The sequence below is a fragment of the Astatotilapia calliptera genome, chromosome 17 (genome assembly GCF_900246225.1).
Source record: "Astatotilapia calliptera chromosome 17, fAstCal1.2, whole genome shotgun sequence".
Lineage (NCBI taxonomy): Eukaryota > Metazoa > Chordata > Actinopteri > Cichliformes > Cichlidae > Astatotilapia > Astatotilapia calliptera.
Window position 1 is genome coordinate 22,377,687 of NC_039318.1, and position 27,853 is coordinate 22,405,539.

The 27,853-nt window shown below is 41.8% G+C and overlaps 1 protein-coding gene across 2 annotated transcripts; it reads right to left on the minus strand.

The window, feature by feature from the left end:
- Window position 1: 1 nt before the first annotated feature.
- nup37 (nucleoporin 37) lies at window positions 2-27,770 on the minus strand. Of its 2 annotated transcripts, none has more exons than XM_026147075.1 (10): window positions 27,688-27,770; window positions 25,918-26,089; window positions 25,716-25,837; window positions 16,145-16,217; window positions 15,853-15,947; window positions 2,470-2,560; window positions 790-965; window positions 660-710; window positions 282-375; window positions 2-178 (listed from the first exon to the last, which is right to left on the minus strand). In XM_026147075.1, the coding sequence occupies exons 2-10, from the start codon at window positions 26,071-26,073 to the stop codon at window positions 65-67; spliced, it is 972 nt and encodes a 323-aa protein (XP_026002860.1). In that variant the 5' UTR covers window positions 26,074-26,089; window positions 27,688-27,770; the 3' UTR covers window positions 2-64. The 2 variants fall into 2 exon arrangements, with proteins under 2 accessions (XP_026002860.1, XP_026002862.1); XM_026147077.1 differs by lacking the exon at window positions 27,688-27,770 and adding an exon at window positions 27,593-27,633.
- Between the last annotated feature and the right edge of the window lie 83 nt (window positions 27,771-27,853).

The following is a 27,853-nucleotide window of genomic DNA, read 5'->3' on the forward strand; positions in this document are numbered from 1 at the left end:
ATACTTGGAAAAATATTTTATTGAGCACAAACAGAAACAGGACGCAGGTTTCCACAACAGATTTCTACATCTCAGTCATCCAAAAGCAAAGCTTCCTGTCGCCGCCGACCACACAGAGCGGCAGCGTCCGGTGCCAACTGAGGCCTGATCCGACGGTCACCGACCCGATCGCCACCGGCTGTAACGACATGAGGTGTGTGACGTGAGCTGATGGAAAGCACATTAAATTTAATTAAAAACAAAAACAAAACTCATAACAACTATGGAAAGCACACACAGACCTGCGGGTGGCCGAGATGGTGGATGATCAGCTGAGTGTTGATCTTTCCTGGACATCCCGTTGTGGCAAAGAGGTTTTCATTGGCTCGAGACCACCTGGAGAGAAGAACAAAGTCCTGAAAGCCTTCACACAATTGGAGAATTACTGTCTGAAATATAAAATCATCCTCCTGAAACTGACTTGTGTTAAGTTATGAAAGTTTCTTCTGTGATGCCAACCAATTCAGGTCTTTGTAAAAGACCAAAAAGAAAACTCCAAATCTTTCAATTTCAATAAAATTAAAATATTTTTTAGCGAATCACAGACTGACCAGATTTAAAGGAGAAACCTGAGCAGGTATGAACCGAAGCAATAAGGCTTATGGAAGAACTTTCCTCACCTAAACAGCCGTGCTTTATCGATGTGAGCTGGTCTTTTTTCTTGTGGGTAACTGCAAACAACAAAAAACGTGACTTAGACACATCCCAAATCAATACCTCGAGCAATATCAGCACCACACATCCTCTCACCTGGATCGAGTTATATCCCAGATCAGCCAGTCGCTGCCCGACACCCCGCCTACTTTGATCGTGTTGGTAAGGCACCAGTCTGCTGACATGAGCGGTTCGCTCTCCAGTGACAGGATGGCCTGCTGGGTGACCATGTCATAAAAGCGAATCGTCCCCTTCTTCTCTGCCACCATTAACTAAAGAGCACAGGACGTAATGAATGTAGCAAGGATTTCACAACACTTTGTACTTCTGCACCAAATTCATGCTTTATTCTGAAAGTGGTGCTCGTTTTGGTTGCAACAAAGGTAGCAAAGATGACACGGATGCATGGTGGGTCCTGGAGCACAACTAAACCTCTGTACCAAGGTTATATGAACAGAAAACAACTGGTATCAAATATCCTGTCGGTTCATAGAGATTTCCTAAAAATGATGGTACTTATTTTTATCATGGTTACATAAATGCCAGTGGACATATTTTACAGTATGGGCATCAAACACTGAGGCATCAAAACTCATCATTAAGGGTACTGTGAAGGTTGTGAAACGTCTTTATCAGGGAAACAATTAAGATGAGCTTTTTTTCAATTACATCTCTTCAGTGAGGTGAAGGCCAATCTCCTTCAACATGACTTTGAGAGTAATTCTCACCTTTAATACCTCTTGATTAGAGTGTTTTAATTCTTTGTACGTTGGCTTTGTTAAGTCGTTACTTCGTAGCCTGCAGGCTCTACAAAATGGAGCAACTCGCTTTCTGACAATAAAGAAATGGCATGACCACACCACACCTGTATTGGCCTCCCTATACTGGTTTCCAGTCCATCTCGGGATCCAGTTTAAAATTTTATTACTTGTTTTTAAGAGTCTTAGTGTTTTGGCGTAGAAGCTCTACACGCCTACCAAAGCACTGAGGTCTAGGAACCAATTGTTCTTGGATGTTACTACTTCCAGGCTCAAAGGCAGAGGCGATAGGACCTTTTCGGTGGTGGCTCCTAATCTGTGGAACAACCTATTTTTTCGCACAAGAGCTGCCCAATCTCACTTGCTTTCAGATCTACTTGAGCAGGACATCCTGGCGTTTGTTTTTGTGCAAACAAAGCTGACTTCTATTATTATGTGAGAGTTCTTCTTTCTAATTCAGATTTATGGTTTTTAGTGTATAATTTATTGTATTTTTATTGTTGACCCTATTAACTTTATGCAGTAGAAACCATATTTACAGAGACAGTGGTTTAGAGATGTGGAGCTTCAGTGAAATATATACTGATTTATGTATATCATGTGCAATATATCAGTTAAACTACAGATTAGAGCATGTCCCAGCATGCAACAGTATAGAAAGTAGAAATTAAGCATGATTAAACTCTGTTGGACTCTGCAACATTATGAAAGGATTTAAAAACTATATTTTTTTGTTTCTCACCCTCCTCTGTACACTTCAGCAGGCCTTTACCCACATGTGTACTTTGGGCTCCACATCAAGATATTTCACAACAAAATCTATATTTGAATGTTGGGCAGAATCTTTTATTTGGCTTATCTAACCACCCACGTGAACTTCAAGTGTTTCTGATAACAATGAGGATGTCTCGGAGGAGTGAGGGCATCCATAAAGTTGACCTCACACCTGACCCTCCAACTGTAAACCATCTATACTACTCAGGTGTTTTACCTCAGCTTTAGAGTAGGCAACTCCTACCTTAAAGACTTCCTTTGGGTGCCAGCACACACTGATGCCAGGAGACTGAAGCCGGAAAGTAGCGCTTTCATTCCCATCCAGGTCCCACACCCTGCAGACATGAATTCACGTGGACAACAAAGATTAAAATGGACACCAACAAAATGCAGAGCGATCTCAGAGTGAGGCACCTTGTTTGACCCAGTTTGACTCACTTTGTTTCCAGAGTATTGGAACTGACACTGTGTTCGCAAGTGCTGTGAGAATTAATTGCCAAAACCTGTATAACTGTCTCATTATTGTGTAGGAGGTAAAAAAACACAGGGCTCTAATCATTTCTAATTAGTTGTGCTACGGATTGATTCAGTTTGACACGTGAACTGTTCTTGGCCTAAAATCCAAAAACAAAATCCACTACCTCTTAATTAACAGCAAAGATGGGGCTTTAGAGCAGGCGCCTAAAAATAGCATCGGATTTTGAGCCACCCTTAGCCCTTACATAACATTAGAATGAATTGACCTTCCAAAGGTTTCTTTCTCTGTAGTGCTAAATGCAAAAGCATAATGGCACACACAGCCTTGACCTTTGCAAATATAATGCCCTGAGTTTTCTTATTCCTATTAAGGCATGCAATGATCCAATATTTGGATGAGATATGGTTCTGTGTTTGCTGCAGCTGTGTATGTTTGCAGTAGTTATCAAACTCCCTCAACTTGCACCATCATCTTGTCTTGAGTGACGGGAGGGTGGAGCATGAAACTGCATGCAGATGTTGTGTTAAAGAGAGCCTAAAGATAAGATAAGATAAGATAAGATAGAACTTTATTAATCCCTCGGGTGGGTTCCTCTGGGAAATTCGATTTCCAAAAAAGCACAGCACCGACAGAAGTTACAGAGTTATACACACACACACATATATATAAATACAGAGACAATATAAATAAAATATACGAAGGGGATAAATAGAATAAATAGGAATAAAAAATAAAAATACAAGTGAATTGCACATTTCAAGTATTGAGTCTATTGCACCGTTGACTATTTACAAAAGTATTGCACAAGGTATTGTACAGTGAGGTGAAGAGGCACTACAGCTTAGTTGTTCCCTCCTTTGTCCTCCTGTTTCCCCTCCCTCTCCCCTCCAGAGAGGAGTTAAACAGTCTGATGGCGTGTGGGACAAAGGAGTTTTTAAGTCTGTTAGTTCTTGTCTTTGGGAGAAGCAACCTGTCACTGAACAGACTCTTCTGGTTGTTAATGGCCGTGTGCAGAGGATGCCTGGCATTGTCCATAATGTCCATCAGTTTCTTTAATGTCCTTTTCTCTGCCACTGTCACCAGAGTGTCCAGCTTCATGCCGACCACAGAGCTAGCCCTCCTGATCAGTTTCTCCAGCCTGGATGAGTCCCTCTTTGCTGTGCTGCTCCCCCAGCACACCACAGCATAGAAAAGTACTCCAGCAACCACCGACTGGTAAAACATCCTCAGGAGCTTCCTGCAGATGTTAAAAGACCTCAGCCTCCTGAGGAAGTACAGTCGGCTTTGGGCTTTTTTATACAGGTGCTCTGTGTTGCATGACCAGTCCAGTTTATTGTCCACCCACAGCCCGAGGTACTTGTACTTGTTGACCACCTCCACCTCCTCCCCCTCTATCTGAACCGGCAGTGGACCTGCTCTAGACCTCCCGAAGTCCACAACCAGTTCCTTAGTCTTTGAGGTGTTGAGTTGCAGGTGGTTTGTGTGACTCCATGCGACAAAGTTCCTCACCAGACTTCTGTACTCCTCTTCCTGATCATCCCAGATACACCCCATGATGGCTGTGTCGTCTGCAAACTTCTGAATGTGGCATAATTCAGAGTTGTAGCAGAAGTCAGAGGTGTACAGGGTGAAGAGAAGAGGGGACAGCACAGTTCCCTGTGGTGCTCCTGTGCTGCTGACCACTGTGTCAGACGTGATGTCCTTCAGCCTGACGTACTGTGGTCTGTCGGTGAGGTAGTCGGAGATCCAAGCCACCAGCCGCTCTAGAGTCTTCATAAGATGTGACGTCAGTGCCACCGGTCGGAAAAGGTAAAGGTTAAGCTCTTGATTTATCAGTTGTCTACATTCCAGCCTTCACTTGGTCATTTATCCAGACTCATGAACACAAGTAAACAAGGTCGAAATGGGTTACTGCTGGCTGCAAGCTGTCTGGACTGATCAGAATGCCTCCCTGGAAAGTTCTCTAGACATGCCCCTGGTAGTCCCAGAATTCACTGGAGAGACTATTAGATAAACCTTGCTAGCACTGGGTTGGACTCCCTTTTACCTTAAGAACTGCCTTAATTCTTCATGGCATAGATTCATCACACAGTTGCTGCAGATTTGTCAGCTGTAGATCCATGATGTCATTCTCTCATTCCACAGCATCCCAAAGAAGCTCTTTTGGATGGAAATCTGGTGACTGTGGAGGCTATTAGAGTACAGTGAACTCACTGTCATGGACATGGTGCATTATCCCGCTGGAAGTAGCCATCGGAAGAAAGGCACACTATGGTGTTTAAACAATGCTCAATTGGTAGTAAAGAACCACAAGTGTTCCAAATAGATATACCCCCACACCATTACACAATCACCACTGGCCTGATAAGTTAATATCAGACAGGATAGAATCCAAGTTGGTTGGTTGGTAAAACCAACATGGGTCATGTTGGTTTTACCAAATTCTAACCCTTCCATCTGAATGTCAGAGCAGAATCTGGGACAGACCAACGTTTTTCTAATCTATCGTCTAATGTTGGTGAGCCTATGTGGGTTGCAGCCTCAGTTTCCTGTTTTTCGCTCAGAGGAGGGGTACCCAGTGTGGTCTTCTGCTGCAGGCCACCTGATGCGCGTGCAGTTCGTTCAGATATACTTTTCTGCATTCCATGGTTGTAGTGAGTAGTTATTTGAGTTACTGTCGGTTTTTTGTTTTGTTTTTTTGTCCTATCAGCTTGCAGCAGTCTGGCCATTGTCCTCTGACATCAGCAAGGCCGTTTTGCACAAAGACCTGCTACTTACTCATATATTTTCTCTTTTTCAGACCCATTCTCTGTAAACCCTAGAGATCGCAGATCAGCAGTTTCTTAAATACTCAGACCAACAACCATGACACGTTCCAAATCACCTTCTTCACCATCCTAATGCTTGGTCTGACCATATCTAACTAACTAAATGCACTGAGTTGCCTCCATGTGATTGGTTGATTAGATATTCATGTTAATAAGCAGTGGAACAGATTTAACCAATAAAGTGGCTGATGACCATATATCTCATCTGGGCTGATGGTGTCTCAGAATCTCTCAGAAGACACAGGGAAAAAACATCTGGGCAGAAGGACGTTCAGAATACCTCGGTCTGCCTGCCGCTACTATAACCTCTTTGGAAGTGTGAAAGGAAATGGATGGATGGATATTGTTCCTGTTGATTTGACTCTTGTTGTCTTCTGCAGTGTTGGTCAAGTTACTTGAAAAAAGTAATCAGTAACTAATTACTGATTACTTCCCCCAAAAAGTAATCCCATTACTTTACTGATTACTTATTTTCAAAAGTAATTAGTTACTTAGTTACTTTTTTAAAAAATGATTTACAACCTGAATAGGTAATAAAGCGATCGATCTTTCAGCCCAATTCTATTTTTTTCTGCATAACCCATCATATAAAATGTAATCAAATGAAAAAGTCTCTTTTTAAAACTTGTTTTATTAGTTTTAATCTTTTAACTTTACGCATGAAGCAAACATTAAATTATATGCAACATTCTCTGACTGGAAGAAATTTGTTTAACATTTAAACCTATTTTCTGCATATTCCAGCACATAAAATAAAATTTGTTTTTGTGTTTACACTCACTCTTTCAAATAAATGCAGGTAAAACACAGCAGAAAATAAATAAAATCAAGGACTCAGCGGTCCTGTTGCTCTATTTTCACCTGTATAGCAGGAGTGGGGCAGGCGGAGGTTTGCCCTGGTGCAGGTGTGTCGTAGCGGTCAGTGGAAGGATCTGGGAGTTTCATATTCCCGTGGCAGTGTACTGTCCGTGCTTGCTCGGAAGTTTAGGGTTTTTTTCGCTGTAAAAAGAATTTTTCTTCCCACGCAGTGAACAGCGGACACTAATGTTTTTGTCACTTTTTATGGAATCAAACTTAAAGGTCAGTACTTCCACGCTTTAAACGCTGCACGCTCATACTCTCTCCCGCACTCGATATATTATCCATTGTTGATCTGCACACAGCTGTTGTCACGAACGTCGCACTTGCTTACGTCACTGTCATGAGACACGCAAAAAAAAAATCACGGTTTTAGTAACGCAGTAACGCAGCGTGCTTACGGGAAAGTAACAGTAATCTAATTACCGTTTTTGCAATAGTAATCCCTTACTTTACTCGTTACTTGAAAAAAGTAATCGGATTACAGTAACGCGTTACTGCCCATCTCTGGTCTTCAGCACGAAATTTGGTTAGCTGTATTTGTGAGTTGCTGGTTGTTGTTGCTATAAAGATCACAGCAGCAAAGATACCCACTAATGCCAGACTGGTGAATCGTGTTGGAGTGCCTTTATTTTTCAATAAATCTGCAGCTTTGTGGAAACATGCCTGGCTTTCACAGTAAAAGGCTGGTGAGTAAATAATGGGTGGCGTCTTTTCACTGAAGTTCATGGTTTCCTCTAATCTGCAGCAGGGTACAGCTGTCTTCATCCTTTTCCAGGGAAAATGGGCTCTTTTCTCAGATTTGGGCCTTCAAGCTTCGAAGACAGACAGACTTATACTGGACTCTTACAGAAAAAACGCCAGCGTCAAATTACATTGAGCTATGACAGCAGGGGCAGAGGAAGGTGGGTTGGAGTGGAATGGAGGTAGGGGGCTAAGCACCCTCGCCTGAGTTGGTGTTATGCTCCACTTGCATTACAGCAAATGTTTCGCTGTGGGCGGCCCGCTGCCATTCATTTTCTGTGGAATACAGCGTAGGGCGGCGAAACGCACGTCAGCTGGGGAAGCGTGGCGGAGAAAAGTTGAACAGCATCCTACCTTATGCAAATGAAACAGAGAGCTCTGGAGGATTAGGACCAATCTTAATTAGAGTATGGCTCCAGCAGCTAAATAAGCTGTATGATCGCAAAAGCAGCTCAGCAACACCACGGATGTAATGAATCACTTGGACCGAGAGAGCTGCGGTTCCTGAGACCTGGATCTACGGTTAACCACATCTGAACTAGAAGAAAAGGTGGAGATGGGGGCACAGGGAAGGCTGCAAGTGTTTCTGGGAATATAAAACAAAGTCTTGTGAAGCATGGGAAGGCGCTGACTGATGAGGTCATGCAAAAGACATCATGTAATAAAGTACCTCCAAAGACTATCTAAATGTCAAGTGTGTTGTTGGAGAGATTGATGTCCTCAGTGGTGCGGTGTAGGGGAGGATATGCCCCGTCTCAGATGAAGACCACAGTAAACACTCAACTTTTCCTGCCTCGTCTCCCGTGCAGGCAGTAGGATAGGGTGCTGTCAAAACTCTAGGCTTCTCTCCTCTGCCCATGTGCAGCCTGGGCCTCCATTGTGGAGAACGAGGGGGGGGGGGAGAAAAGAGAGAGGAAAAACCCCCAGACCACATGAGGAAAACAACGACTAAACCCTATTCTTTTAGACCACTAGCCAAGCAGAGCTCAATTGCACGCTACACCACCAACGGCCAAACTGCGGTCAACCGCTCTCCCCTTCAAATGGAGAACGCCAGCTCCCCAAAAAAACATAACCTCTGCCGAATGAGGTGAAAGACATGAGACACGAAAACACGCGTCACCTCTTCTGATAAAGCACTGTTATTGCATCACACTACATCAAGCAATAACTCTCTGCTTCCATGTACAACAACAGAGATGAAAAGGACATTGGAAGTGATCTGAGTGAGCAAACAATAAGGTTGGAGCGTTGTGGTTTTTTGGGGTTTCGGATAAATGAAGGAAACGGGAAATGCCGTTAGCACTGTGTGACCCGATTTGTTTTAGAGAATAGAATAAATAATCAAAGGTGAGAAATAAGAATCATATCTCAGGTACCTTGAAGGGTCACTACATGAACAGGGAACACAAATATATATGGCTAACAAACTGAAAAGTCAATATTTGGTGTGACCTCCGTTGTTCTTCCACACAACCTGAACTCAGTTACTAAGTAGTCTCCAGGAATAGTTCTCCAGGCTTCTTGAAGGACATTCAGAGCTCTTCTTTGGATGTTTCTGCCTTTTCTTCAGTTGTCTGTTAAGATGATGTTGAGGTTCAGGCTCTGGGGAGGCCGATCCATGACTGATGGTGTTCCCTTGTGTGTTTTTCTATTCAGGTATGTTTTTACTGCATTGGCAGAGTGTTTGAAATCATTCAAGCTGTTGATAACCAGAAGCTTTCCAGGTGGTTTTGTACGGTGGTTAAAAATCTGACAAGATCCCCACCATCACTGGCTGAAATCAAGCCCTAAAACCATGAAAGGGCTTTCACCATGTTCTACAATGGCTCCAGATACTCACTGTTGTACCTCTCTCCTAAAGCCGTACATATTTCAAGTTTGGATCCATTACTTCGTCAGTGCAGTGATTTTCAGTGCAGTTCTTGAATAATTTGGCATACCTCAGCCTTTCTCCCGGTTTTCCTTCCTTTAGAATGGCTTCTTGACATTCATCCTTCCAGTAACACCATTTCTGATGAGGCTAAAAGGACAGCTGGAACCATATACTGTATATAAAAGATGGACATGGCTGTTTTTTGTGTGTTTTGTTTTTGTTTTTGTTTTTTTCATAAAGCCCCCAGGTGGCGATAACTATAATTGCAAAAATATTTCAGTTCCTATATAAATCTATGAGAAAATATCAGTCAGGCACAACGTCTGTAATTTGACAAATCTGTTAGCAGGGAGCAACACTGAATCTTGATAATCTAGAAACATCTAGCTTCTTCTTTATAAGCTAAGACTGATCTAAAAAAGCATGTGGTCCAGATTGTGAAAAGGTGGCAGGAATGCTCTCTTAAGACCCAGAAACAACTGAGAAAGGTGGAAAATGTTGGTTAACGACTTATTTAGTTGTTGACAGAGCGAGAAACAAAAAAAATGTATTAAATGTTTTATAAAACTTACATATCTATACTATTGCTAATATATATTGTAATATATCTATATCACTAAAGCACTTCTGGATGGATGCAAACTGCATTTCGTTGCCCTGTACCTGTGCATGTGCAATGACAATAAAGTTGAATTCTATTCTATTCTATTCTAAAAATAGCATTTCTTACTCTCTACTGACTTTAAAACACATGATCACACAGGATTCACACAATTTTCCCAACTTCCAAGATTACTTATTTTTTTTAAAAAGGCAGTAGTAATGGAAGCTGCCCACATTAACAGAATATCCACCTTTATGTAACTAAAAGTGTTGAATAAGGTCAGGTTTGTAATCCATGACAACAAATTCAGAACATGTTGAGTGGGTGGGGTTACAGAGGGTTATTTGAACTAATCTTATAGGGACCCAATAAGGTTGAGAACCAGTAATCGAGGACAGGCTATCACAGTACTGTAATTTTTTCTCCCCTTACACAAGATGAGGGATTGAGGAAAAAGAAAACGGATTATCAGTGAGAACAGGATATACTGCTTTAAACCATACACATAATGCAGCAGCAGCAGGTGGGCGTTTTCCTGAGTTCAGCGGTGAACTCAGTCAGCCCCAAATCCTCTCAGAACCCTGCAGAGTGCCCTCGTGATCTCTAGGTGGCATAACCCACACCCTTTCCACCTACACTGACACCATGAGTTGTTTAGACTACATGAAGCAAGACTCCATCTCTGAGGAAGTGCAGTCTGGTTCCCCACCTTGCTGCTCCAGCGTCAGGTTGCATACTGGAAACAGCAGAGGTCCCACAGCTGCAGGGGACAGTGATGACAACAAACTTATAGTAGAGGCACTCCAGCCAAAGCTAACAGACTGATGGAGAGGTCATGAGTCTATACATGCAGATAGAAACCTCCCTCCCTTTCTTTCCTGTTCTCATATCGAGGCTCAGTTTGTGTGGGCTGACTGGAAGGTCGTCTCCTGTTAACTTGATCTATCCCTTGTTCCTCCTCTGTCTTCCTCCTGCGTCCCATATTTTCTCAACATGACAGAATTTAAATCTTTCAGCAGAGAGAGCGCACTCCTGTTTTCTCTGGACACTTGGCAGAGGGAGCGGAGGAATAGAGTTGAGGAGACTTGTTCAGATGTGAATGGACAGGGGGATCACTATGCTGCTGATAGTCAAAAACGGACCGACTAAAAGCCTGTGAGAGACAAAGTCATGGTTACAAACCCATTTCTAAAGCGTTGACACTCCAGCGAACCATAGTAAGAGCCATTAAGCACAAATTGAGAAAACTCGAAACTAGAGCAGGGCGATATGGCCAAAAATATTTATCACGATATATATTTGAAAATTTGCGATAACGATATAACTGACGATATAATTGATGCGAGACAAAATACAACTCCACAACATTACTAGCGCAAAAAGACAACCTTCCATTTATTTTCACTTCAACAAGAAGCTGGTTTTTATGTACATTAAAGCTTTATAAAAATGTAACCGTGCAAATGCAAATTCCTTGCTGACAGTTTAACCAAAAGGCATTTCCAGTAGAAATGTGCTGACATATCCTGAGCATAACCATGTATAATATCCACTGAAGTTAAAAAGAGGTGCTTTGCAACATTAAACTGCAGTGTGCAGTACGTATTTTTCGGACCATAAGGTGCACGGGATTATAAGGCACATTAAGCGAAACAAAGCAGTCAGATAAATCAAACTTTATTAAACTCATTCTTCTTGCTTCCTCCACTTCTGTACCATTGATTCATTAATGTTGAATTCTCTGGCAGCTGCTCTATTCCCATGTTGTTGCAGTATATTAATGACTAACCTCGTATTGTGGATGGATTATCTCAGTTGTTCTCCTGATTGAAGATTGGTCCGTTTACAGCATCCTGCCATGCGATTGCATTTGTCTCTAACCATGAGGAACCTTCAAGCTAACTTTTATAAGTGGAAAAGTGTTAGTGTTCGTCCTCCAGCTTCACTGTTTATGTTATGCTAACATAGCTGTGTCGCTAGCGATCACGTAGCACATCATTATATACCAGCTAGCCCAACTTCAGTAACCCTACAAACGTCCCTGCTGTTTAGTTTCCTGTCTTCATTTATGTTGGAAGTGATAGCAGAGATGTACGTTTGAATTTTTTCAGAAATCTCTCAGTCAGAACATGCTATATCATGCTTAGGTAACTAGCGAAACTAGCAAGCTAACTTCCGCTAGCTTCCTGCTAACTTCTAACTCCGTTAAATGTAATAAATTTTGTTTTAATGGATGCCTGGAAGCTAAACTTCATAGTTACACCTGGTAAAGCAGCAATGCTGATCGTTTTACTAAAGATGAAAGAATTTAGATAGTTTTTAACGCTCAGTGATGCTGCAGTGTTGTTTGACCTGAAGAATACAGAGTTTAGGACCCAGATTACTCCCAGATTTAAGAGCATCTTAGTCCGACAAATACGACAACAACGATGGCCGCTTGCATGTTCTGCAAAAAAAATGTGCTTTGTTGTGTATCTGATGGACAAACACCAAACCAGTTCCACATCACTGAAGTTGCACCATTTTTACAAACCAATTCTGGTTCATCTGTTTCACTCAACAATCGGCCATGTGCGTATGAAAACAAAGGCACTGCGCATGCGCGTTTTACTCCCATTCTATCGCGATATTTCATTTTCCTATCGTTGCCTAACATTATACCGGTATTACCGTGAACGGTATAATATGGCCCAGCCCTACTCGAAACAGCGGTGAACCTTCCCAGGGGTGGCCAGCCGACAAAAATTACCCCAAGAGTGCATCGATGAGTCATCTAGGAGGTCACAAAAGAACCCAGAACAACAGCTAAAGAACTGCAGGCCTCAGTTGTCTCAGTTAAGGTCAGAGTTCATGATTCAACAATATGAAAGAGACTGGGCAAAAATGGCATCCATGGGAGAGTTCAAGAAGAAAAGCACTGCTGACCAATAAGAACAAAAAGGCTCATCTCAAATTTGCCAAAAAACATGTTGATGATCTCCAAGACTTCTAAGAAAATGTTCTGTGGACTGACGACACAAAAGCTGAACTTTGTGGAAGGTTTGAGTCTCGTTACATCTGACATAAAACTAACACAGCAGTTCATAAAAAGAACATCACAACAACAGTCAAACACGTTGCTGTGAGTGTGCTGGTGAAGGGCTGCTTTGCTGCTAGATTAACTTGATGAAAACATGAATTCTGCTCTCTTCCAGAACATTTCTGACCATCAGTTTATGACCTGAAGCTCAAGAGCACTCAAGTTACACAGAAGGACAATGATCTGAAACACACGAGCCAAGTCAAAGTCCAGACTTAGAACTGATTGAGATGCTTTGGCATGACCTTAAACAGGCCAAAGCATCTGGAAAACCATTCAATGGAGTTGAAAAAAAAACCAAACAACTTCTGTTGTAAACTTCTGTAAAGAAAAATCAGCTAAAATTCCTCCACGATGATCTGAAAGACTCTATGATAACTGATGTTTGATAACTAATGCTTAATTGCAGTTCTTGCTGCCAAGAGTGGAACAACCAGTTATTCGGTTTAAGAGGCAATTACTTTTTCCACACAGGGAGGTAGGTTTGGAGATCTAATATTAGTATTTGTTTAATGATGTGTAAGAAGTAAGTGTGACAAATACGGAGAAAATCTAAGAAATTATGCCATAATTATATAAAAAATATATAAATACTTTTTCAAAGCACTGTATATTAAAAAAAAATGCTGGATTATAATGCAGTGTGACTCTCAAGACAAAATCATACAATACTAACGCAAACACACATAGTTTCACAATAAATTATTGGAAAAATATCCTCCACCTCAGAATCCACATCAACAGATATTAATAGCATTTTTTTATACTTCAGAATATGAGATTAAACTCTCTCTTAATGGCAGCATGATAAAGGACTGTCTGCGATGTGGCAGTAAATGCCAATAAGGTATTGTGGTTAGCTGCATGCCTGGGCTTTCATATCTTCCATTCACCATCCATCCATTCACTTCCGCTTATCCTTTTCAGGGTCGCGGGGGGCGCTGGAGCCTATCCCAGCTGTCATAGGGCGAGAGGCGGGGTACACCCTGGACAGGTCGCCAGTCTGTCGCAGGGCCAACACACAGAGACAGACAACCATTCGCACTCACTTTCACTCACACATTCACACCTAGTGGCAATTTGGATTATCCAATTAACCTATCCCCACAAGTTGCATGTCTTTGGACAGTGGAAGGAAGCTGGAGTACCTGGAGGGAACCCACGCAAACACGGGGAGAACATGCAAACTCCACACAGAAAGACCCCGGCCTGATGGTGGAATTGAACTCAGGACCTTCTTGCTGTGCGGCAACAGTGCTAACCACCGTGCCACCGTGCTGCTTTCATATCTTGGTGTTTTGAAACCAGACACGAAAAGCAAGGCATGGCTCTACCTGTGTAAATAACAACAAGACAGGAAGGACTTAGATAATGCTCTTAAAATTATGATAATCTTCACTTTTTATTTGATAAGGCCTGAAACTAGCAACTGAGATCATAAAGCCATGTGGAAAGTGTTTACTGAGGTCACAGAGCAAGGGAAATGAGTTTCAAATATACTTCTATAACACTTGAAGTCTTTCAGCAACCAGACTAGCCAGTAAAAAAAAAATGCATGTTGAAGGTATTTCTGCTTTGGATTCACTGCCTGGAAGATATCAAAATCTGGATGTCAACCAACTTTCTCTAACTGAACAACAATAAGGTTCCATTGCTCTGGAAAGTTCTTTGCACCAAGTCCTGCTAACCCATCACCCTCACCAGCTCCCAGTCAAGGTAAGTCTCCTGTAAAATCCTTCTTCTCAGCTACAAATCCAGTAATTATCAGAACCTTCTCCTCCCCTACACCCCATCCCGGACACTGGATTCCTCAGTTAAAGGTCTACTCTCCATTCCCACACCAGACTCCCTTCTGAGATCTACAAGGCCTCGCGGAGGTCTTCATAGAGAAACATAGCTACATATGCAGTCTACAGTCAGGTCCGAAAAACGAAACTTTTTCTTCTTTCTATTAGCCAGAAGGTGTCGACTCAATCAGGTCCAACTGTATAAAAAGACAAGCCTACTCCTAACCCAATTTATGACTTGATTGACGTTTCTCATGTGATGTTGTGCGCATATTATATATATAGCTGTATATCTCAGATTTCTGTAAAGTTATTTATTTCGTATAGTTTTTCATATTTATATCCTATTCATATCCTGTACATAGCTTGTACTCACTACAGCCTGTACATACCTATAGTTATAGAATATTCACAACATACTTCATACCGTGTACATTATAACATACCATAATAGACCCATTTCTGTAATATACTCACATATCTATATTATTGCTAATATATATTGTAATATATCTATATCACTAAAGCACTTCTGGATGGATACAAACTGCATTTCGTTGCCCTGTACCTGCGCATGTGCAATGACAATAAAGTTGAATTCTATTCTATTCTATTCTATTCTATATTATTCAAGATATTCCCCAACTGGTTGACATAAAGAAGAGTATGATTTGGTGCATGAAGTTGTTACTATGTGTCCACAGTCTTGATTTACATAGTCACCCCTTATTCCATGATAGGTGGTGTAAGTGTAGCTATTTTCATCTTTATATCCAGTCCGTTATCTCCAACTACCTGCATTTTTTTGTTTGAATCTAAAAATATTAGAGTTTCTACACTGCTGCTGCCATTTGAAACAAAAAGCAACACTAGCTGAAATAACTAGCTAAAAGTATATGACTTAACTACCTCCAGGACAGCTAATACTAACGGCTATGTGGCTGAAGTGGGCATCCAGAAGTAAAAGCTAAATGACGTGCTTGTATGTTGCAGCAGAACCAGCCTCACAATGTTACAGGGGTTGTCCCCGTGGTGACCCCAGCTACTGATACACTTTTTCCCCTCCTCTCGCCTTAATTGAAAAGGAAATTTTTGGGACCCTGTTACGGGACACCCACCCCCCTTTAGAGAGAGGAAAATCTTTCTGCAGCTAATTGGATTTCCATATTTAACCAATTAGCTAGAAAAGCTACAAAGCAGCTCTGTGCTTACGCACAGTCACACTGGAGCATGTTGTGCTTAGCATCGTGTTTCACTGTGGAAACACTGTCAGAACTTTCTGCACCATTAACAGAGAACAGAACTGAAAATCAGAAGCTGGGAACACACACACACACGCACACACACACACATGGAAATAAAACGGGTTCGACCTGCAAGTGTGGTCATCACTGACGGAAGCAATTTGTTTCCCCTCCATGGGCTCGAACACCAAATGGTTAATGTAGCTGGTGTGACCCTCCATTACCTAGTGACAGCATTGGAAAAACAAACGTGTGAACAAAAACAGAAAATATACCAATCAATAAGTTGTTAAATGAATGTTTTGTAGCAGTTTAACTACTTCCTCTATCGCTAAGCACTGAACGTCAGCACTAAGCAGCGCAAGTTTGATGCCTAATGACAAGCGCAGTTGTGGCCAATGTGCTCCAGATGTTGCATTACCTTGACTTCATGCCTATCCTGAAGATCAGAAGTCAGCAGGCGTAGCTTTCTGTCAGCTGCAGCCGTGCACAACCTGCAAAGAGAGGACATAAAAACACAGAGTGAGCATCAAAACAGTCAGACCGATGACAAACGACATCATGCAACCACCTACACTGACACCTCTGGATGAGACTGTGTGTGTGTGGTAAAAACTTGGACGCCGATCAGTAGAAACACTGCCAGGGAGATTCTGATTGCAAGCTAAGATAAACATGTAGAAAAATAAGAATCCTCACGCCATTTGTGCACGCTTCTGTTCAAAAAAACCTGTGCAGAGCCAGGCAGAGGACTTTCCCCTCTAATCAGTCCTCGTATACCAGCGCCTGCAATTATTCACACAATTACACTAACTCACTTATGACAAGAAAAACACACACATATCACCAGAATAAACAGACAGCAGTTCACACATTTTCGAGCACAGGCACAGATGGATTTGGCATGATGTCACTACAAACAGCCTTAACGTGCTCCAGGGTTTTACTGCTACAGTAGATTAGATTATATTAGGACAGGCCCTCTCAACCTGCGTATTAGTGTTTGTTGTAAAACATGGAACACACGCTGGCGTTTTGCCTTTTTTTAAATTAAATGTCAAAGCCATTCCCATTGAATAAAAAGGGGAAATTCCAGTGAATTTTTGTTTTGTTGACATAAACTCACTCTACCTCGTGCCATCATTTTAACCCCACAGAGGCTGAAACAGGATAGGTTTTTGAAAGTGAGAACATCTTTGAAAGGTCTGCTTGACCAAAATTAGCAGAATCTTGGCTTAATGTTTTACATTAAAAAAAGAAGCTACATTTAGAGTCTATATACTGTATGCATATGTGAATGTTTTCCCCTTTCATCTTGTAATGACATTTATGAATCCCTGCTTTATTGTGGTGGGGAGGTCTGTACCCCACTGATCCCAGGAGCTATGTTGAGGGGGCATTTGCTCCTAGTTGGGTTTTGCAAGGCAAATTGGTCCTGGGCAAGAGACCAGACAAAGAGTGATTCAGACGACCCTTATGAACAAGAGAACAAGGAGCCAGTTTGCTTTGCTCAGGATAGGGTTACCAGGGCCCCCTGGAATCAAGCCCGGGGAGAGGGGTCCAAGAAAGAGTGCCTGGTAGCCGGGCCTTAGCCTATGAGGGCCAGTTGGATGCAGCCCAAAGACAAAATATGGACCTGGCCTTCTGTGGGTCTGCAACGCACAAGAAGCACCACATGGGTCCAGTAAGTCAGACAGTAGTTATGGGTGCAAGCCCAGTGGTCTGACCCGAGCGTCCCAGTGATTCCAGGAGCTATGTCGTCAGAGAGAGAGAGAGATCGCATCTCCTGGCTGGCTTGAGAACACCTTGGTGTTCCCCCAGAAGAGCTGAAAGACGTGGTCAGGGAGGTCTGGGCTTCTCTGCCTTGGGTGTATTTGATATCCCCCATGTTGGCGTTCTTCCTGAATCATCACAATTAATCTTGGTCAATCACAATGTTATTAGTTCTGTGACATGGAAAAAAAATTGCCAATGTCCACTCAGGAAAAAGAAAATGTAAAAAACAAAAAAAAAAAACAAAAAATAAAAACATGGCTGTTAGGGACATGGTTAGGGTTTGGTGTGCGGTGTGATGGTGTGTCAATAACACCAAAACAATACATCGCAAAGTGATAACATCATATCACAATGTTAACCTTGGTGTTCGAGGAACAAAACCAACGCAGGATATCAGACCATGCCTCTTCTTAGACTCCCCCCATTTTAATGCTATTGAGTCTCTTCTTACATTACCAACACTGCAACTTATCCTGCCTAACCTGGTTCAGGTCGTTTGGGCAGCAGCGATGTCCAAACCTCACTCTTCCCAACCACCTCCTCCAACGTTTCCATAGGAACACCGAGCCATTCCAAGATCAGAGATAAAATCTCTCCAGCGTGTCATGTGTCTGCCCCCTGACCTCCTTCTGGTAAGATATGTTTGAACCACCTTAGCTGCCTACTTTTGATGTGGAGGAGTAAGAACTGTGGTTTAGTTTTTTTATCTGACAAAGCGAGGCTGAATTAAACCAAACGTAAATAAAATGTCAGGATAAAATACTAATAAAAACCAATCACAAAATACAAAACTATAATAATTCTTTGTGAAACAATGAAAGCTCCTGAGTAGAAGATTACCAGATAGACCCCAAGATAGTAGAGTTGGAATTAGAGCAGGGCAATATGACCAAAAATATCTATCACGATATACATTTGAAAATTTGCGATAACGATATAACTGATGATATAATTGACACTAGATAAAATACTTTACAACTCCTCAACTTTATTAGTGCAAAAAAACCCCAAAAAACATCAATGTATTTTGCACTTACACAAGCAACTTTTTAAATGCATTAAAGTTATATAAAAAATTTAAAGTGCAAATGCAAATCCTTGCTGACAGTTTAACCAAAAGGCATTTCCAGTGGAAGTTGGCCGACATATCCTCAGCATAACCATGTATAATATCCACAAAACTTAAAAGAGGTTATAAACACATACAATATGGTAATATTGTATGTGTTTCACTCAGCGAGGCACCTGCCTACTATAGCCATAATGCTCCGACAATACATCAAGCGGTGCGGGTTCGTAGCTTAGCAAAGTCGTACTGAAACATTTGACAGATTTTCGAGCGCCGTGTACCACATAAAATCGTTTCGAGGTCAGTAAACACAACCAGAATTCATACATAAGGCACACGGGATTAAAAGGGACACTGTCGACTTTCAGAAAGATCAAAGGATTGATTTTAAGTGCGCCGTATCTCCCAAAAAACACGGTAATAACGACGGCCCGCTAGCATGCGCTACCAAAAATAGTGCTTTGTTGTATATCTGACGGATGAAAGCTAAACCAGTTCTACACCACTGAAGTTGCAGCATTTTTACAAACCAATTCTGGTTCATCCGTTTCATTTAACGATCCACTTTCGCTCTTCTCATTCTGCGTCGCAGCCATGTGCGTATGCAAACAAAGGCACTGCGCATGCGCGTTTTACCCATATCCTATCGCGATATTTCATTTTCTTATCATTGCCCAACATTACACCGGTATTACCGTGAACGGTATGATATAGCCCAGCCCTAGTTGGAATTATAGGATAATACAATATCCATCAGTTATTTATTTGTCAAAGTACTTCTATTATTTGCTGAAAAGAAATTTAGAAAATACATTTAATAAAAAGAATACATCCTTGCAAATATACCCATGCATGCAGCAAACTAGGATGCCAAGCTGAAGTTTTAAAATATGTTCTGTGCAAACTACAGAATATATTAGCATGTAATTTACTGATGCATGTCTGTTTCTGGTTGCCTAGTGATCCAAGCTGCAATCATCCCTGAGGGCATCTGAGGGTAAAATGCCACAAACATGAACTTTAGCTTCTCTGGTTTGAGCCTGGTTGGGGGTCTTTGTTGTCATGTCATTCTCATGTCCCTCTGCCCATCTTCTCTTTGTGCCTTTAACTCTCTGATAAAGGCCAGCATGTTGTCCACTGTATATAGTAAATGACAGGCAAGGCTGAAAAATGTGTGTGTTCAGTTGAAGTCTGTGGTTTTAATAGTCTCCAGGCTTGTTCTCATTATAAGCTGCTGTGGTGGCAGCTTGAGGCCCCTCTTCTCCCCTCTCTGTTACTCTCTCTGGGCCCCCACTTGAGGCAAACCCGTGAGAACGTTGTACTTTTCCTGGAAGGCACAGCTACGTGCAGCCTGAAGGGAGGGATGGAACCTGAGTGGGTAGTCATCAGCGCAATAACAAGTGCGCACGTCACAGGGCTGGCTCAAGGGTCCTGTGGAGTAAACCACAGAAGGCCAGCTGCTTTTCCTTTTCAATTACAGAAAGGCTAAACACCTCCAGGGGGACCACGAAACCTTCCCATCCACCGCCTCAGGCGAAAACTCTTGCTTTCTAACAATCTTTGCTTGGGCTACTTCCCTCCTGTCCAAAGCCACCTGAAACAACTTTGCTCACATCCTGGCATCTGCAGTGTGACAGCAAGAGGCAGTGATGACTACTTTCACTGGCTGGTGTGCTTTCTCTGCAAATGTCTCTTCTCTGGTCCCAAAAACTGTGTTTACAACAGTGACCCTGTTATAATAATAATAATAATAATAATAATAATAATAATGGATACTTTATTGATCCCCATGGGGAAATTACTTGTTTTTCTCTGCATTTGACCCATTCACTCAGTGAAGCAGTGGGCAGCCCACTAAGCAGGCGCCCGGGGAGCAGTGTGTAGGGACGGTACCTTGCTCAGGGGTACCTCAGGGTAGCCGTTAAGTTATGTTAAAAGACGTAAATGTCTAATGTGGAAGTGAAAGTTGGCTGGAGACCTTCTAATCCTGCCTCATCATGACCTCTCACGTAACAAGAGGCCCATGACCTACAGATGAGCTACAAATGTCCAACCAAATGCCTTTTGCTAATAAGGCATCAGTTACATTGGCTTGGGTAAGATTGTGTATATATTCCAACCGGTTAATAAATAACATTGCTGAACTTTTTCTATTTCCAGTTTGCATTACATTTTGTTTAATTTTACAGTCACTCACCTAGTAGTTGGCAAGCATTCGCAGACCTATATGGAAAACTACAGGCAACTGTGGCAACCTAAACAACCTAAGGAACCACTGGAGCTGGTGGTCATATCACATGAAAACCTACAGGCAACTGCAGGAATCTGCTAGCACACCGGTCCCCAACCCCCGGGCCTCGGACCGGTACCGGTCCGTGAGTTGTTTGGTACCGGGCCGCGAAAGTTGAGGCTCAGGTGTGAAATGTATAGTTTTCAGGGTTTTTATCGGTTTTCAGCGTTATTTTGTTATCGTTTGTATCGTTAACTCGGTTTTCCTTGGTGTTTTCACGTGTGTTATGAATAAATCTTCTTTATTTTGGTACCGGTACTAGTTTTATTTTGTTGTATTTATCCGTGACACCTTAAAGGCCGGTCCGTGAAAATATTGTCGGGCATAAACCGGTCCGTGGTGCAAAAAAGGTTGGAGACCGCTGTGCTAGCATACACAGCATACACAAAAAGGGTTACGCTGGGGGTAGGGGTGGGCGATATAAACGATATATGATGGAAACGATATAAATTTGGCTAACGATAGAGATTTTGACTATATGCGCTATTGCGATAGCGCATGATGATGATGTCATCAAGCTGCGCCTGTTTTGGTAGAAAGCATCGTAGCGGTTACAACCATGTCACAGCAAAGAGATGAAGCACTTTTGAAATATGGGGAAAGCCAAAAACTGCCCTTCCTCCACTTCCGTAACATTGATTCATTAATGTTGAATTCGGAAGCAGATTTGTGTCGTGAAAAGGCCAAAACGCCTGAAACGCGCGTAAGTGTAGCGCGTTTCAGGCGTTTGACTTGCGAAAAAAAACACGCGCCTGAGTTTTTGTGTTGCATTTTGTGCATACGCGCGTTTCGCATCTACCGCTGGAGTTGGAAAAATCTGAACTCCAGCGTCAAGTTGCGCCGCGACAACCAATCAGGAGCCTGGTGACGTGGCTGTGACCTAGGTCAAAGGGGCAGATCCAGCCAAAGCCCTTCATTCTTCAGTGGAGGGGAAGGCTAATCAATGCTGTTGCAAACAACCCAGAGCTGTACGACACCAGCTGCTTTCTGTACCGAGACAGGAATATAAAGGACAGAGCTTGGAGGAAGATATGTGAAGAGATCGGGCAACCTGGTAAGTTCATTCATTTCTCTTTTGAAAGTTTTCACTGACCTGGCAAGCTAGCAAGCCACCGCTATTTTCCCATGGACGTACAAATACCGTTCTGCTTTTATGCATGTTGTCATATAGGAATATATTTTGTTTATTAATAAACAGCACACAGTGGTCCCGCTGTTCATCCGTCACTGCCTCGCTTTTTCGCTGATTTTTTTTTTTTATTGCACAGTACAGCATTGCATTCTGCAGCCTGATTGACAAATCTCCTCCGTGCCGTGTCTCCTGCGCGTGGCAAATTTATCATGTTTGGTTTTGATAACCATCACGTCCAATAGAAAAAAAAAACCGCACAAAAACACCCATAACTATGACCCTCATTCGGAAATAGACACCTGCACCGCAAGGGAAAAAGGCGCACGAAAGTGGCAGGCAGATGAAGACAAAACGCGGCATAATAATACTTTTACGTTTTGCAATCTACAAAGGTTTGCACTTTGAGAATCAATTGTGAGAACTGTGACCATTGTTCATGTGTGTGGGGAAAACAGTGTACGAAGTGCGTGGCCAGGGCCTAGTGTTTCTGAGAACCCCTGCTGCAATAAATGATGGACCACTGTATATACTTTCTCTGATTATTATATTCAACCTGTTAACATTTAATACTGTATTGATAGAGACAACTGATTCTGCAGCAGAGCATCCCCTGTTGCTTCTCCTGGCTCCCCAGTCCCTGAGCTCCTGCTGCTGCACCCACAGGTATGTACAGCAAGCACTGATAGCTTTTTACTCGGTTGGATTCCCTTGTGATCACCTTTACTAAATATCTACAACTAATCTGATTATATCCTGTTTTTTGTTTTTTGTTTTCAATGTTGAAATTAAAATCTAGTAGCAGCCTTCTCATTTCTTTGTGTTTTGTGCTGTTTTACAGGCCCACAGAGGAGGACGGCTCCGAGGCAGATGAGGGACGGTCCATCGGCGGTGGAGCTGGCCATCCTGGAGTCCCTGAAGAGGCCACACCAGTCTCCAATGGAGCATTTCCTCCTCAGCCTTGTTCCTGCTCTGGAGAGCAGCTGGGTCCTTTTTATTCCTGTCTCTCTGTAAATACTTATATTTTATATATTTATGTTTAATGTTTTTCTGTTCGAGAATTTTAATATTGTTTCAAATAAATTTTTATAATGACAAATGTCTCTAGTTCTACTACACAGCAAACGTTGGCACACGACTTGACACATGTAGAATTTATTTCATATTATACTAATGACAAAATATACTAATACAGTGGGATGCAGAAGTTTGGGCAACCTTGTTAATAGCCATTATTTTCCTGTATAAATCATTGGTTGTTACAATAAAAAATGTCAGTTAAATATCATACAGGAGACACACACAGTGATATTTGAGAAGTGAAAAGAAGTTTACTGGATTTACAAAAAGTGTGCAATAATTTTTTTAACAAAATCAAGCAGGTGCATAAATTTGGGCACCACAAAAAAAGAAATGAAATGAATATTTAGTGTATATCAATGTGTGTGTCTCCTATATGATATATGGGGTGCCTTTGTCTGGATGTGCTTCCCATCCAGAGCTGCACAGCACAGAGGGAAGTTTCAGCACTCCTGGAATCCCTCTGTGATGGACCGCCAGTCTCCAGGTGAAGGCACAGCCATGAAGTTGTCCACTAGACAGTCCCAGATGGCCGTCGCTACCTGGGGGGTGATCTGACACACCGACTCTGTAACTGAACGCTTGGAAGGAGTCCCCGGTGACAAGGAACCTGGACAAAATTGTTCAAAATCAGTATTATGTGTACTGCAGTTACAAAATACATTATTCAAATTCCAAAATACTTTTGTGATGTCAGATTTAAATCACAAAACTTGAATCTTACATAAAACATTTTGTAATTATAAGGATAATTACAAAATGTATATTAGATAATATCTAAAACAGTTGTTTTGTTTTAACTTTAACATATCATAATTTGATTGGTAGCAACTTTCACAACTACAGTGAGCCAATCACTCATAATTCCTAAACATGTCAATCAGGTAGGAATGAAGTAAGACATTAATAGAAATAAAGAGTTTTATGTTGACATGTAGCCCTTTCCTTTCTTATATCATTAATATTTTTGAAAAATAAATCTGTGATAAGACATAGCTTATCAAGATGGAACCATGCAACTAAAGATGAACCAAACTGTTCAGTTTTATCTAACTCTCAGTTTTAATAAAGGCTGGTGACCCCTGTTATAGAGTCTGACAGCTGCAGGGATTATATACAAATATTCAACTATACCAGAATTAAACCAGGTCTAAATAAAAAAAGGAGTGAGTATCACTACAAAGATTAACCCACAGTGGTCCTAATGCTACAGTTTGATATCAGCAAACACCGAGCGCATACGTATGACACCACAGCCATGCTATCAATGCAAACACTGATAACAGCATAAATTGAATTAAATCAGGACTTGATAAGAACTGAGTATCACTAAAAATATTATAAACAGTCGTCTCCATACCACAGTTTGCTATCAGTAAACACCAACGGCATTCATTGATAGCATAGCACATCCATGTTAGCAGTCTATAAACGATAGTTTAGCATATTAGCACAGGTATCAATAAAGGACTACCGTATTAAACACTTTTACTAACCTCAGGCAGACGGACAGGCGCTCTGCAGGTGGGATTGAGCGCCTGTAGTTGGTGTCTAGGCGGGCGATGCTTGGACCAGCGCGGGCCGCAGGTCCTCAAACTGGGCGAGGGAAAGACGGCGATATCGCTGTCATCGCCTCATCCAGGCGCAGCTCCTGAAGCAAGTGGTGAAACTCACCAAACTGCTCACGCGTCTGGAGGACCTGATGGACCCAGGTACGGCGAGGACGTCCTTAACGCCGCTGCTCTGCTCTCCACAGTAAATAGAGAAGGGAGACTCTCTCTTCAAGCGCTAGCTCGACAGCTGCCATCTAGCAAAGATACCGGTCTGGCACAACTTCCTCCCACATTTCCGGTTCACGCGCGTCAAAGTATGCAATTTTGAGGCGCGATGGATTTTTCTTGGACACGCGTCGAGGTGCGAATGTGCACGCGTCAAATTAGGGGCGTTTGGGGCGTTTTCGTTCGCGTCTATCGCGTTTGGTGTGAACACACCGTTAGTGTTCGTTTGACTTTGGGACCTGAAGCGGATGGAGTTTTGGACCCAGATTACTCCGCGAAGCTCCTCACTACGGCAGCCATAATGCTCTGACAATCCATCAAGCAGTGCGGCTTACCAAAGTTGTACTAAACATTTTTTAACAGATTTCTGCACGCAGAAATCGGTTCGAGGTCAGTAAGCACAACCAGAATTCATACATAAGGCACGCTCTCGATTTTTGAGAAAATTAAAGGATTTTAAGTGTGCCTTATAGTGTGGAAAATACGTTATACAGAAGAAAAGAATATATCGTGATATATATCGTTACCGCACATGCTTGAAATTATATCGCGATATAAATTTTAGGCCATATCGCCCAGCCCTAGCAGGGGGCAGTTGATTTAACCCAGCGAAAACCAGAAACATCAGATGAGAAACTTCAATCAAGCTCAAAAGTGACCACCCATGTTTTGCATGTCTTCAGCTCCCGAAGCTGAACATGGGTGTCTTCATTCATGTTTCAGAAAGCGCTTACATGAAGAGTTTTAAACAAGCCACCGAGCTACAAAGTGAACGATGTTAATAAAAAGACTTGATTTGGATATAAAAAAACAAAACAAAAAAAAAAACAGAAGAAGGCCAAAGCACGTGGAATGCAAGTGGCCTAGTACCTGATAGTGGGTATCCTGTCCAGCCGAGACTCGGGGCTCCAGGCTAGAGCGTCGACACGCAGTTCATGGTGAAAAGCTCGAAGAACATTGAATTCAACTCCCTCGACCTCCACATCCTCCTCCTGTAGGAGCAAAGTTGCATTCAGAGAAGGAAACAGATGTGCACTCAGTGAACCAAAACACGTGAGACTGTATCTCTAACCTGGAAGAGGCAGGTGCCCACCACCACGTACTGGTTTCCACCATAGGCCAGGAGAGATGCCGGGGTACCGGAGCTGAAGGGACTGAACTCCACCACATGAACAAAGTCGTCACATGGTACGGTGTAGCTGGGACTGTGGCTTGAGTCCTCCTGCATGTCGCGCGTACTTCCACTGAAAGAATCAGAAGGATAACCGATAGGAAATGATTAGGATGATCATCAATACCTGTTGTTTAAAACCACTTTTAAACAAGAACATCAGTTCATTGATCAGATTATTATCGGTAAATGTACCAGTAGTCATGATAAATGTGATAATTAAAAGTCTCAACACTACATATATGATGATATTAAGCTATTTTGTTAAAGGTTGTGTTTAACTTGATTTTTAACTGATTAACTAAACAGGTTCCCAACTTTTAGGATAAATAACATTAGGTTTGTCTTAACGCTTAAAGGTAAATCAATGGGCTTCTAATGAAAAGGCACAAAATACTCAGGCACAAAATAAATGTTGTGTTAATTGTAATGTCTTAAAATCAGTCAGTTCTGTTAAGTGTTTGAGCACCTTAGATGTGGTAAATGGAGTTGTTATTATATAGCGTTTTTCTACTCTACTAGAGCAGTCAAAGCTCTTTATACAACATGCATCATTCACCCATTCAAACAAGCACTTGTTTCTACATCTATCTTTCTAACATTCACACACATTCATACATCATACCTACATACTCTACCACCTGAGCTACAACCACTTGTTGTAGCTGTACATCATGGAGGTACAACACACAAATCTGCTGCAACTGATGCCATTATATCAAGAAAATTTCCAGGAACTTACTGAATTTATATTTTTAAAAAGTCTAGACTGGATTTTATTTCAGTCAACTAAAATTGTTTTCAGGCCTACTTTTATCTTAGTTTTTGTTAACTACACTAGTTGGGGATTTATAAACCCTCTTTTGTATCTTGCAGATAAAAAATAAAGTTAAACTTAACTAAACTAAATCAGTATTTTTGCTTATGTTCAATAAAAAAAAAAGGAAAAAAAGTCTGCAGGGTTACAGTTGCTAAGGATCCTAAAAACCAAACGTCAATCAAAGACTTTCTTGTTTTTCATATCCCAGTAGTTACAGACTCATGCACAGCAAGTAGGACGCAGCTGGACTATGTTTTACCAAACTACATTGATCAACATTAGATTCGGCGCAGTTAATATACACACAGAGTCCCCGTCCCCCCCTTTTTTAAACTTAGTACAAATGCAGACAGTGCTTAAAATTGTATTACTGCTTATGAGTTAAGTTTTTTCTCGCTAAGTTGCAACAAGGTCGTTTATTTTCATGTTATTTCTGTAAAGGAAAACTAGGTGAATATGATATCTCAGCTAAACTAGTGTGGCTTTTGTGGAAGAATAATAATAATGTCTCTGTATTTATATGTGTGTGTGTGTGTGTGTGTATATCTATATATATATCTATATATATATATATAACAATTCTGTAACTGTAACTTCGGTCGTTGCTGTGCTTTTTGGAAGTCGAATTTCCCAGAGGAACCCACCCGAGGGATTAATAAAGTTCTATCTTATCTTATCTTAATGGTAGCATGTCACCAGTCTAGAAGCAAAACGTGCTGCTGGTTTAAATGCGGAAGCACTGCTTGTCGTTTTTACCAGTCAAACCGCAGCCTGGCAATGTCGTAGCTAACCCTTACTGGTGAGGGTCTATCTAAACTCAGAACACAGCAGTAACTGATAGACTTTACTACCTTATTTTCAATGAATCCCTTGAACGAAACGCTGCCCGCGTTTGAGATGTTTTCAATCTTCTTCCGATTACGACACGGAACGTACCATCGAGTAGAAATGTCAGAGGGTGGTTGGGTATTAGTTATGGCGACAGAAATTTTTGGGGAGAAAGTCTAAACCACTTTA